Genomic DNA, 12,459 nt, shown 5'->3' with positions numbered 1-12,459 from the left:
GGTAAGTAGCATTGTGTCTTTTCTATAATGTTGTTTATATTCCAACCTAGAATTTCAGTTGTCTGGGGTGGTATATTTGTCAAAGTTGACAATCAAACCTAGCCAAGTGGGAAGTGAATATGCATGCAAGATTGATTGAGCAAGACTTGGTATCTAGTGTGAGCACATACATGTAATTAGACTTTCCCGCAATCACCAAGGTACCTCATATCTAACAAAAACTTCAGAGAAAACAGTTCACTAGCACATAAATTACTCAACCACGCTGTCATTGCTGGGGGAAGTTTTAAACACCAACCAACCATTAGAGAAAATCATCATTCTGTAATATGTCAGTATGACAAAACATCCTGTTAACCACCACAAAAGCCAACTCATGATGAACATATATATTTAACTAGATGACATTACACAGTTATGATCTCTTGTCTCTACAACTGCTTCGCATTCATGGAGTCTCAAATCCCAAATTACAAAGGTGAGCTAGAACTAGCAGGAAACACTATGTATCCAACCAAACAGATAGAGTTGCTGCCGTATCATATCTCTAAAAGGATTTCAAAACAATTACCTCTGGGCTGGAGAATGTAGAAGGGCTGTGGCTGAAGTTTAGAAGGAAAGTCAACCATTTGCTGGTTATATATGTACATAGAACCATTCCCGATGGAGGGACACTTGATGGCATTTTTTTTTTTTTTTTTTTTTTGTGGTTTTAGGGAGCACAGCTCCAATGGTCATTAGCGCCCAGACTACATTAAGAATGCTCCGCGAGGCACAAGTTTAAAACAGCAACTAAAAGGGAAAACACGATAAAAGGCAGACTGACAGGCATAGGATTAAAAAAACAGCATAATCAAATGTCTTGGGAGAGGTTTGTCAAGTTGATAAAATGAAGAACGCAAGCAGCTGCTCATGAGTCATCTGCTAAAATGGCATCTAGAGTACATGGCAGGCCAAGATCAAGACGCAGTGTGTTAAAATCCAGACAGGACGTTAAAATGTGGCGGACCGTCAGCAATTGCCCACATGGGCAGAACAGCACCGGCGCAGCCGTCAGAAGATGGCGATGGCTGAACCGGCAGTGTCCAATTTGTAACCGGGCCAAAACGACCTCCTCCCACGGAGAAAGGTGGGACGAGGACGTCCAAGCCACGGGAAGAGGTTTCAAGGCCCAAAGCTTGTTGTCTGTAAGTGCAGCCCAATCGGCATGCCACAGCGATAAAATGCGCCGACAAATTACCCTGCTACAATCTGACAAAGGGACACAACAAAAAGCTGTCCGAGGCTGGAGGACCGCAGCCTTGGCCGCGGCATCTGCAGCTTCATTCCCAGGGATACCGACATGGCCAGGAACCCACATGAAGCTAACCGGAGAACTGTCATCCACCAGCTGCTGAAAAGAGCGTTGGATCCGGTGCACGAAAGGGTGAACTGGATACGGATCACTGAGGCTCTGGATGGCGCTCTGGGAATCGGAGCAGATGACATAAGCAGAATGTCGGTAGCGGCAGATGTAAAGAACAGCCTGGTAGAGGGCAAAGAGCTCAGTTGTGAAGACAAAACAATGGCCATGGAGCCGGTATTTGAAACTTTGTGCCCCGACAATGAAGGAACACTCGACCCAGTCATTGGTCTTTGAGCCATCTGTATAAATGAAGGTCATATTAATGAACTTCGAACAAAGTTCGACAAAACGGGTGTGGTAGTCCGAACCGGGGGTAACCTCCTTTGGGAGCGAGCTGAGGTCAAGGTGAACACGAACCTGAGCCTGGAGCCAAGGTGGCGTGTGGCTCTCGCCCACTCGAAAGGTTGCAGGGAGTGAAAAATTAAGGTGTTGAAGGAGGCGACGAAAGCGAACTCCAGGGGGTAGCAGGGCAGACACATACAACCCGTATTGACGGTCGAGAGAGTCGTCAAAAAAGGAACGACAAGACAGGTGGTTGGGCATTGACAGTAGCCGACAGGCGTACCGACAAAGCAGTATATTGCGCCAGTAGGTGAGTGGCAATTCACCAGCGTCAGCATGAAGACTCTCGACGGGACTAGTATAAAACACTCCGATCGCAAGTCGTAAACCCCGATGTTGTATGGAGTTGAGGCGGCGTAAGATGGATGGCCGTGCAGAGGAGTATACGAAGCCCCCATAATCCAGCTTCGAGCAGACGATCGACTGATATAGACGAAGTAGGACGGTTCGATCCACACCCCACGACATACCACTGAGAACACGGAGGACATTTAGAGAATGGGTACAACGGGCAGTCAAATATGACACATTTGGAGACCAGTTAAGTTTCCTGTCAAATGTAAGACCTAAAAATTTTGTTGTCTCCTCGAATGGGAGAGCAACGGGACCAAGACATAAGGACGGTGGGAAAAACTCTTTGTAGCGCCAGAAGTTAATACAGACCGTCTTCTCGGCAGAAAAACGGAAGCCATTAGTGACACTCCAGGAGTAAAGACAATCAAGAGAACACTGAAGACAGCGCTCCAGGAAACATGTACGCTGCGCTCTGCAATAGATGGTAAAATCGTCAACGAAAAGGGAGCCTGAGACATCAGCTGGGAGGCAATCCATTATTGGATTGATCGCTATGGCGAAGAGAGTGACGCTCAAAACTGAGCCCTGCGGCACCCCATTCTCCTGGGGAAAGGTGTCCGACAGGACAGAACCCACACGTACCCTTAACTGTCGATCCATTAAAAAGGCAAGAATAAAAAGAGGGAGGCGACCGCGAAGGGCCCATGTATGCATGGTGTGGAGAATGATCGCCGTCCGACAGGTGTCGTAAGCCTTCTCCAAATCAAAGAACACAGCTGCGGTCAGGCACTTCCGCAAGAAGTTATTCATAATGAAGGTCGACAAGGTAAACAGATGGTCAACAGCAGAGCGACGCCTATGAAATCCACATTGTACATTGGTAAGTAGGCGTCGAGACTCGAGCAGCCAAACCATACGAGAGTTAACCATTCGCTCCATCACTTTACAGACACAGCTGGTAAGCGAGATGGGTCGATAACTGGAAGGCAAGTGCTTGTCCTTCCCTGGCTTAGGAATCGGGATAACAATAGACTCGCGCCAGCATGCGGGAACGTGTCCCTCAATCCAGATGCGATTGTAAGTACGAAGAAGAAAACCTTTACCATCAGGAGAAAGGTTCTTCAGCATCTGAATATGAATAGAATCAGGCCCTGGAGCAGAGGACCGTGACCAGGCAAGTGCGTTTTCGAGTTCCCGCATGGTGAATGGGGCATTATAACTTTCACGATTCGAGGAGCGGATGTTAGGTGGCCTAGCCTCCTCTGCCTGTTTGCGGGGGAGGAAGGCAGGGTGGTAATGGCCGGAGCTCAAAACCTTTGCGAAAAAGCGGCCGAAGGCATTGGAGACATCCTCAGGGGCCACAAGGACGTCATTCGCGACCATCAAGCCAGAAACTGGTGAGTGGACCGTAGTGCCAGATAGCCGGCGCAGGCTACCCCAGACAACAGAAGGAGGAGTAAAACTGTTGTAGGTGCTTGTGAAAGCAGCCCAGCTGGCTTTCTTGCTTTCTTTAAGAATAGTCTTTTTGTCTGTAATAGTCTTTTTGTCTTATATGAAACGTTCCCTAAAAATGGAATAAGATGAAAAGACTTTTATGGAAACAATACGGTTATAGAGTTGCTTTTTCAGTAAATAATAGCCTGAAACGTAGAGTAATTTATAATATTGGAGCACGAGAAGAACTCAGCACTAAGTCCGGTGTATACAAAATTACTTGTAACGACTTCCCAAACTATTACATAGGGCAGACAGGTAGACCCATCGAAGTTAGGTATAAAGAACACAGGTTAGGTAAAAATGGGGAAAACGTATATAATTCCACCTTTGCTGAACATCTATGGCTCTTACAGCACACGCCAAGTGAACTGGACGACGTAGAGCTGCTTCATGAAGCTAATAAAGGTTACAAATTAGACTTGCTCGAAGAATTAGAGATTTTCAAGCATCTGGTTTTGTTCTTAATGAACAGGTGCAGCTTCAAAAAAAATTTTTTTTAGACAGTTTCAAACCCCTCATTGCCTTAATGTAATATAGTCTGGCTGACTAGGAGTTATTTTCTTGCATGTAGATGCCGGTGAAATGTGCTTTTCCTGTCTTGTTGGGATTCTACGTATTGTGATGTTTGTTAGTTATGAATTTCAATGTGTATGTGTGGTTAATGACTATGTTTTATTCATAATGACAGATGGTTTCATTTTATTATAACATTTTGGTTGTTTCGCTAGTATGTATTTCACTGCCTACGTTACGCGAGACTCTCGCGCATTAGACTAGTGCCCTCTCTTGTTAGATGTTCCAAGCGCAAGCTTTATCCGTTTGACACTAGGACATAGGTAAATTTGGTTCTATATTTCAATTTTACATAAATGTCTTTAATTGGCCTGATACGTTTTATTTATTAAGACTGAGTTTGAATTAACACAACCTTTAATAATTTTTGATGCGCTTATGTATGTATTTATAGATTGTAATATGCGCAAGTCTGGCACATGCAAGTGCCCTCTCTCGGTGAAACAATCTGCCTTAGTGCCTTCACACTCGTGTCTCAATAGTTCATAGGCGAAGTAATGGTGTTAAACTGTTCGCTTTGATCCTGTGCCCATTACACATGTTGTACAAATGGAAATGATATTTTAATTTACTGACGACGCCTTTGGCATAATTGTTTTATTATTCTCCAGTGCATGATGTAATTTTAGTAAGTACTAAAGATTGTGTGCCTGTATTACTTAAGCAATTTCACCATTACTTAAGCTTCTGTTCCTCACTTTCGTTGATATGGCTTTTCTAATGAATGTGTCTTTCTGTTCAGGAAGTTTTACTTCTGATGAAGGTATATTTATATGTACCGAAACCTTGGTCAAGAATTTTAATAAAAAAATTCTATCCTGCAACTGTTTTTGGCTGTCATCCTTTATTGTGAAAAATGTTCTTCCTTATAGATGGGACAGTCGCGGGAGGACGCTGCATGGTCATCCTGACAGTTAACACAACGAGGAGACGGAGGTGGACAGTCACCCTCATGGGCATCTCTGTCACAAGTGACACATTGATCCGCATTGGAACAAGACTGGCGAGTGTGATTAAAACGCTGACAGTGGTAGCAGCGCATAGGTGTCGGGACATAGGGGCGAACAGAAATAACCTCGTAGCCCGCTTTGATATGCGATGGCAGCTGATCACTATCAAAGGTCAAGAAAAGTGTCCGGGTCGGTACAAGGTAATTTTTGACCTTTTTCATGACCCTATGGACAGCCGTCACGCCCTGCTCAGCGAGGAAAGACTGAATCTCCTCATCAGTCAATCCGTCGACGGATCTAGTATAGACCACACCAAGAGACGAATTCAAAGTTCGGTGAGCCTCCACCCGGACAGGGAACGTGTACAGGAGTGTGGCTTGAAGCAGTTTCTGTGCCTGAAAGGTGCTCTCAGTTTCTAATAACAAGGTACCATTACGCAACCTGGTACACGACTTGACATATCTGGCTATGGTATCTACGCCCTTCTGGACAACGACAGGGTTGACAGAGGAGAAATCCTTTCCGTCCTTAGATCGAGAAACGACGAGGAACTGTGGGGCAGGCGGTAGTACTTTTGTCACTGGTGGCTGGTCATGTTTCCGTTTGGGGGCAGAAGTCGGGAGAGAAGAAGAGAAATCCTTTGCGGAGGAATCCCCCATGAGTGCCAGCGTCTCCGATGGCATGCTCCTTCCTTGTGGGGACCCTCTCGAGGGCACTCCCGCCTTAGGTGAATGTTTACACCTCAGGTCACACCTCCCGAGAAACAGATGGAGGGACCAATCGGCATGGTCAGAAGATATCAGCTCAGGCAGTCACCCCTCCCCGGGCCTGGCCTTTACCAGGGGGTACATGCACGCCATACTTGTCTACCCAGGGCGGGGATTTACGCGTTACACCGTCACCGGCTACACATGCGAACACATGGGTCGGCCTTCAGGCGCGCACAGGGAGGAAGCAAGAAGAGGAAAAGGAAGAGAGAGAGAACACACTGTCTCAAACGCCGCGGCAAGGGCGAGGAGGCGGCAAGGGCGAGGAGGCGGCAAGGGCGAGGAGGCGGCAAGGGCGAGGAGGCGGCAAGGGCGAGGAGGCGGCAAGGGCGAGGAGGCGGCAAGGGCGAGGAGGCGGCAAGGGCGAGGAGGCGGCAAGGGCGAGGAGGCGGCAAGGGCGAGGAGGCGGCAAGGGCGAGGAGGCGGCAAGGGCGAGGAGGCGGCAAGGGCGAGGAGGCGGCAAGGGCGAGGAGGCGGCAAGGGCGAGGAGGCGGCAAGGGCGAGGAGGCGGCAAGGGCGAGGAGGCGGCAAGGGCGAGGAGGCGGCAAGGGGGAGGAGGCGGCAAGGGCGAGGAGGCGGCAAGGGGGAGGAGGCGGCAAGGGGGAGGAGGCGGCAAGGGGGAGGAGGCGGCAAGGGGGAGGAGGCGGCAAGGGGGAGGAGGCGGCAAGGGGGAGGAGGCGGCAAGGGGGAGGAGGCGGCAAAGGGGAGGAGGCGGCAAGGGGGAGGAGGCGGCAAGGGGGGAGGAGGCGGCAAGGGGGGAGGAGGCGGCAAGGGGGGAGGAGGCGGCAAGGGGGGAGGAGGCGGCAAGGGGGGAGGAGGCGGCAAGGGGGGAGGAGGCGGCAAGGGGGGAGGAGGCGGCAAGGGGGGAGGAGGCGGCAAGGGGGGAGGAGGCGGCAAGGGGGGAGGAGGCGGCAAGAGGGGAGGAGGCGGCAAGGGGGGAGGAGGCGGCAAGGGGGGAGGAGGCGGCAAGGGGGGAGGAGGCGGCAAGGGGGGAGGAGGCGGCAAGGGGGGAGGAGGCGGCAAGGGGGGAGGAGGCGGCAAGGGGGGAGGAGGCGGCAAGGGGGGAGGAGGCGGCAAGGGGGGAGGAGGCGGCAAGGGGGGAGGAGGCGGCAAGGGGGGAGGAGGCGGCAAGGGGGGAGGAGGCGGCAAGGGGGGAGGAGGCGGCAAGGGGGGAGGAGGCGGCAAGGGGGGAGGAGGCGGCAAGGGGGGAGGAGGCGGCAAGGGGGGAGGAGGCGGCAAGGGGGGAGGAGGCGGCAAGGGGGGAGGAGGCGGCAAGGGGGGAGGAGGCGGCAAGGGGGGAGGAGGCGGCAAGGGGGGAGGAGGCGGCAAGGGGGGAGGAGGCGGCAAGGGGGGAGGAGGCGGCAAGGGGGGAGGAGGCGGCAAGGGGGGAGGAGGCGGCAAGGGGGGAGGAGGCGGCAAGGGGGGAGGAGGCGGCAAGGGGGGAGGAGGCGGCAAGGGGGGAGGAGGCGGCAAGGGGGGAGGAGGCGGCAAGGGGGGAGGAGGCGGCAAGGGGGGAGGAGGCGGCAAGGGGGGAGGAGGCGGCAAGGGGGGAGGAGGCGGCAAGGGGGGAGGAGGCGGCAAGGGGGGAGGAGGCGGCAAGGGGGGAGGAGGCGGCAAGGGGGGAGGAGGCGGCAAGGGGGGAGGAGGCGGCAAGGGGGGAGGAGGCGGCAAGGGGGGAGGAGGCGGCAAGGGGGGAGGAGGCGGCAAGGAGGAGGCGGCAAGGAGGAGGCGGCAAGGAGGAGGCGGCAAGGAGGAGGCGGCAAGGAGGAGGCGGCAAGGAGGAGGCGGCAAGGAGGAGGCGGCAAGGAGGAGGCGGCAAGGAGGAGGCGGCAAGGAGGAGGCGGCAAGGAGGAGGCGGCAAGGAGGAGGCGGCAAGGAGGAGGCGGCAAGGAGGAGGCGGCAAGGAGGAGGCGGCAAGGAGGAGGCGGCAAGGAGGAGGCGGCAAGGAGGAGGCGGCAAGGAGGAGGCGGCAAGGAGGAGGCGGCAAGGAGGCAAGGGAAAGAGTAAGGAAGAAAGTCAGATGGAGAAGAACAAAGAAAGGAACCAACCAAAGGAAGGAAGAAACGAGAAGTGAAAAACCAAAAAGACCCCAAATATAGGTCGTGGAACCGTCCGTCTCCGCACGCAGGTGCTAACTATCCCCTTGAGGGGGATGGACTCCTTTTAGTCGCCTCTTACAACAGGCAGGAATACCTCTGGCCTATTCTAACCCCCGGACCCGCAGGGGGGGAATTGATGGTATGGCGTCGCTGTGGGAAAACTTCAAAACTAACAGATTACAGCATAAAAACATATAGGACAAAGCTTAGAGCTATAAACAGAGACATGCTGCCATCAAAAACTACCACAGTCAAACTTTATTGAAAGACTTGCCACAAAACCAATGTTAATTCTGTTCATACATGAACACTGTTAGTAGCACCAACATTAGTATCCAGAGACATGCATGAAAGGAATGGGAAATGGGTAGTAAACCAAACAAAACTCCAGAACTCAGTGGAATCCTTGTAAGATTAGGTACAAATGAGTAAGCTCCTGTTTTAGTTGTTATATACTGTAGATCCCTTGAACAAAAAACATGTAATCAGCTAGTGAAAGAAAGGACAGGTAAAATTTGTCTTGAGAAGGGTAGCATATGCGACTTACAAAACTTATATCCAATCAACTAATACCCATCTGTTGTGGAACACTGAGATATGTTATGTTTGAGTTAAAGAGCATGAACTCAGCACCATCATTATATGGACACTGGTTGATGGGGATAACGTCAATTTCTCTTTTTGTTACATTGTGTCCTGAAAGCCTGGGACTATGGCAATTACAAGCAACTTAAATTCGAAATACCAAATAGATAATATTGTGGGGAAGGTGAAACAAAGATTCGCTTTGCTGGCAGAACACTTAGGACATGCAACAAACCTTCATTACACTTGTCCGTCCTCTGCTAGAATATTGCCGAGCAGTATGGGATCCTTACCAGGTAGGATTGATGAAAGACATCAAAAAAACACAAAGAAGGGCAGCTCGTTTTGAGTTATCATGCAATAGTGATGAGAGTGTCACTGATATGCTATGCGAGTTGGGGTGGGAGTCACTGAAACATGGGCGGTTTTCTTTACGGCGAGATCTGTTTACAAAATTTCAATTACCAACTTTCTCTTCCGAATTGCGTAAATATTTTGTTGACACCCACCTACATAGGGAGAAACAATCATCATAATAAAATAAGAGAAATCAGAGCTCTAATGGAAAGATTTATATGTTCCTTTTTCCCACGCACCATTCGAGAGTGGAATGGCAGAGAAGTAGTAAGAAAATGGTTCGATGAACCTTCTGCCAGGCACTTAAGTGTGAATTACAGAGTAACCATGTAGATGTAAATGTAGATGTAGATGCAGTGTATCTCTAGTTCTGAAAAGAATCTGACTCTCTACACCATGAATGTTTATTAATGAAAGTGTGACAGTGGGGGTTATTAAACGAAACTTGTTTCCGCATTGATGATATGTAGGTAGGAAAGAAGGAGCATGTTATGTAGAATGGAGAGTCACATCAACAGAATTATAAGGAACTTCAGGCTTTCTCCAGGGATGTGTGTTGGGTCTGTTGCTGCTTGTATTGTGTATGGATGACATGGAAGACATTAGAACTAGTAACCTGATGGTGCAGTTATCTATAAGTACTGTCCGGAGAAAGCTGCACAAATATCCAGAAATATCTAGGCAAGATTTCAGAGCATTGCAACAACAGGTAACTTGTAATGAATGTCCAGAAATGTAAAACAGTGTCCTGCACAAAACAAAATGTTGTATCCTATGACTGTGACATTCACTACAGAAAACAGCCTTCAGTTAACTCAGACAAAATATCTGAGTGTAGCAGTTCATTGGGGATATCAAGTGGAATGGGCATTAGTCTTAATAATAAGTAAGGCACATGGTACATGTCACTTCATTGAGTGGGTACTAGGGAAATGGAGTCAGTCTGCAAAAGAGAGACTGTACGATTGATGAGTCCATCTTAAGTCCGAATACTGCTCATTTGTGTGGGACTCTTACCAAATAGGATTAACATGGGATATGGAATGTATACAAAGATAATAGCGGGTATTTTTTCAGGTTGGTTTCACTTACTGGATAGCGTCACACAAATTGCTAGATTCACCCCATAACTGCCTAATTATGAAGTTTTCAGGTCCAGAATTAAGTGAAGAATAGGGGGATATTCCTGATCCCTCTATGTACCACACCAGTAGATTCGAGTGCAGCTTAGATTTGAGTAAATACGGTAGTTGAATTAAATCAGGTGATGCTAAGGGGAATCAGATTAGGATATGAGGCACCTATAGTACTCCATGAGTTTTCCATTTTGATAGCAAAGTAACTAATGGTGGCCAAAGTAGAGAGGATACAAAATATATGAAATGGAGACTGGCAATGGCAAGATGAGCATTTCAGAGAAATTTGTTAACATTGAACATAGCTTAAAGTGTGAGGAAGTCTTTCCTGGAACTATTTGTCTGGAGTGCAGCCATGTATGGAAGTGAAACATTGACCATCAACAGTTGGGAAAAAAAGAGAAGAGAAGCTTATGAAATGTGGTCCTACAGAAAATGTTGAAGACTAGGTGGGTGGATGATGTAACTAATAAGGTGGTACTGAACATATTTGGGGAGACAAATTTGGGGCTCAACTGGACCAAAAGAAGGGATGAGTTGATAGGACACATTTGGGGTCATCAAGGTGTCTCCAGTATGGTGAGGAGGGAAGCAGGGGGGAGGGGGCTGGTAATAATCCTGGAAGGGAACCAAGAATCAAGTGATGAATACAAGCAAATTCAGAAGGATGTAGGTTGCATTTGCATCGAAAGCTGTAACAAACCAGTCTTCGGACTCAAGACAAGAACAAGAACAAGAACAAGAAGAACAATGAAAACAACAACAACAACATGAGGAACTGAGATGCTTTTGAGGTACAATGAGTACGTGGTCCACTTCTTACTTAACCAAAAGGACGCAAAGTACTGTGTCAGATAGAAGATTCATCATGATAGCATCTTGAGTGGAGAGGGGACAAATTGCTACTGTTGTCCTGTAGGATTCAACTGCAGAACCACTCCTGTTCTTGTTTCATGTAACTGATCTTCCACTTTACACTGGTAAAGCAGAAAGAGTACTGTTTTTGTATGATGCAAAAGTCATAATCCAAGCTACAACACCATGTCCCATAAATGAAATGTTAAAAGGTATCACTAGCTGATTTTTAGTAAAAGTCTATCACATAGCTTATAAAAGGTACAATTCATTCAGTTATGTACAAGTTAAGAACATCATAGCAATCAAGAATATGGGACATCAGGCAAGATAACCTGCACAACCAGCTGTTGAAAATTCCTCAGTGCCCTTTTAATTTTAACTGGAAATTACATGTTACAGATGTTCAGTAACCCTCAGTTCCAGAAACTTTGCTCTCTGCATCATTTCAGACTTTTGTGAAGTAAGCTAATTTTGTGAAGTTTTCATCACCTACTTCCATTCACTGGTGTCAAATGAAATAATTTTCTGGGTCAGTTCTATGCAATACACAATGTATTTCACAGACATGTGTAGTAAGAATATTATCCGATTTATTTACCTCTGTAGACAAGAAAGCTAATGCACATCTGTGTAGGAGCTCAATGCTAAGGTTTGCTGGTTTGAATCCTTGTGGTGGAGAAGAACTTCAATGTTAGTATTTGGCCGATGAGGAGAGAAGAGGTGGACGCATGAAGGTCTTGCAGACTTATTTGTGTGAAAGTCCTGCATTAAATTCGAAACACTACCACCATCACCTTGAACCAACACAAGCATGACAAGCTCTTGCAAAAGTTATCCACAGAACATGTAAAAAGTGGAACCAAACCAAACTTTGTGACACTTTCTCCTCACAGCACACTCCACTCGGTCTGCGATCTGAGTGAGATGCCCCATTTTCCTCAACTTTCACTAACCAATATTTCCTCCTCCAAGGAAGAAGAAATGTACAACTAAAAAACCTAGGTTCTTTTCTTTTTCTTTTTGACAAGTATGGCACTATTATCAGTTTTAGTACTGCATTATGTTGTCAGAAAAGTGCACATTGGATGAGGTAACAGTAGAAACTGAACCCTAATATGTCAGCTGCCATAGGTACATTAGTAAAGATTTGTTAAGGAGCAGTATCTGACACCAGCACAGAAGAGGCAGTCATGACATTTTAATCACCACCTTGAAAAAATAAAACTACATAATAACTGTTTGATTGTTTCCAGGCAAATCTCTGCAGGCCTGATAAATTGTGTAGCATTTTCTGCATTTAAAGGAGGACAATGTTGCTACAACCCAAAATTTAGTGGAAGTGTATGACATTGTGTCATCACAGGATGCAATTATCAGATGCCACACACACTTTGAGATTTTTGTTTAAACACTTTACAATCTGGATGACATCTGAAGCTCACTGAGGCTTTTTGCAGATGATGCTGTGGTTTATCGAGAGGTTGTAACAATGGAAAATTTTACTTAAATGCAGGAGGATCTGCAGCAAATTGACGCATGGTGCAGGGAATGGCAATTGAATCTCAATGTAGACAAGTGTAATGTGCTGCAAATATA

The 12,459-nt window shown here is 47.8% G+C and overlaps 1 protein-coding gene across 1 annotated transcript; it reads left to right on the top strand.

Moving 5' to 3' along the window:
* Positions 1–450: 450 nt before the first annotated feature.
* LOC124767715 (glycine-rich cell wall structural protein 1-like) lies at positions 451–12,136 on the top strand. The gene is made up of 3 exons (XM_047249154.1): positions 451–478; positions 6,299–7,831; positions 12,117–12,136. The coding sequence occupies exons 1-3, from the start codon at positions 451–453 to the stop codon at positions 12,134–12,136; spliced, it is 1,581 nt and encodes a 526-aa protein (XP_047105110.1).
* Positions 12,137–12,459: the final 323 nt, after the last annotated feature.

Source organism: Schistocerca piceifrons, chromosome 1 (assembly GCF_021461385.2).
Source record: "Schistocerca piceifrons isolate TAMUIC-IGC-003096 chromosome 1, iqSchPice1.1, whole genome shotgun sequence".
NCBI lineage: Eukaryota > Metazoa > Arthropoda > Insecta > Orthoptera > Acrididae > Schistocerca > Schistocerca piceifrons.
The sequence above is the reverse complement of the archived record's forward strand: the minus strand, read 5'-3'. Positions and strand labels throughout refer to the sequence as shown.

Bases quoted from the DNA above. Each gene is read 5' to 3' on its own strand.
- LOC124767715 (XM_047249154.1), top strand. From the start codon at position 451: ATGGAGTCTCAAATCCCAAATTACAAAG. The intron at 479-6,298 runs GTGAGCTAGAAC...GGCAAGGGCGAG, and splicing joins TCAAATCCCAAATTACAAAG to GAGGCGGCAAGGGCGAGGAG. The intron at 7,832-12,116 runs GTAAGGAAGAAA...GATTGTTTCCAG, and splicing joins GCAAGGAGGCAAGGGAAAGA to GCAAATCTCTGCAGGCCTGA.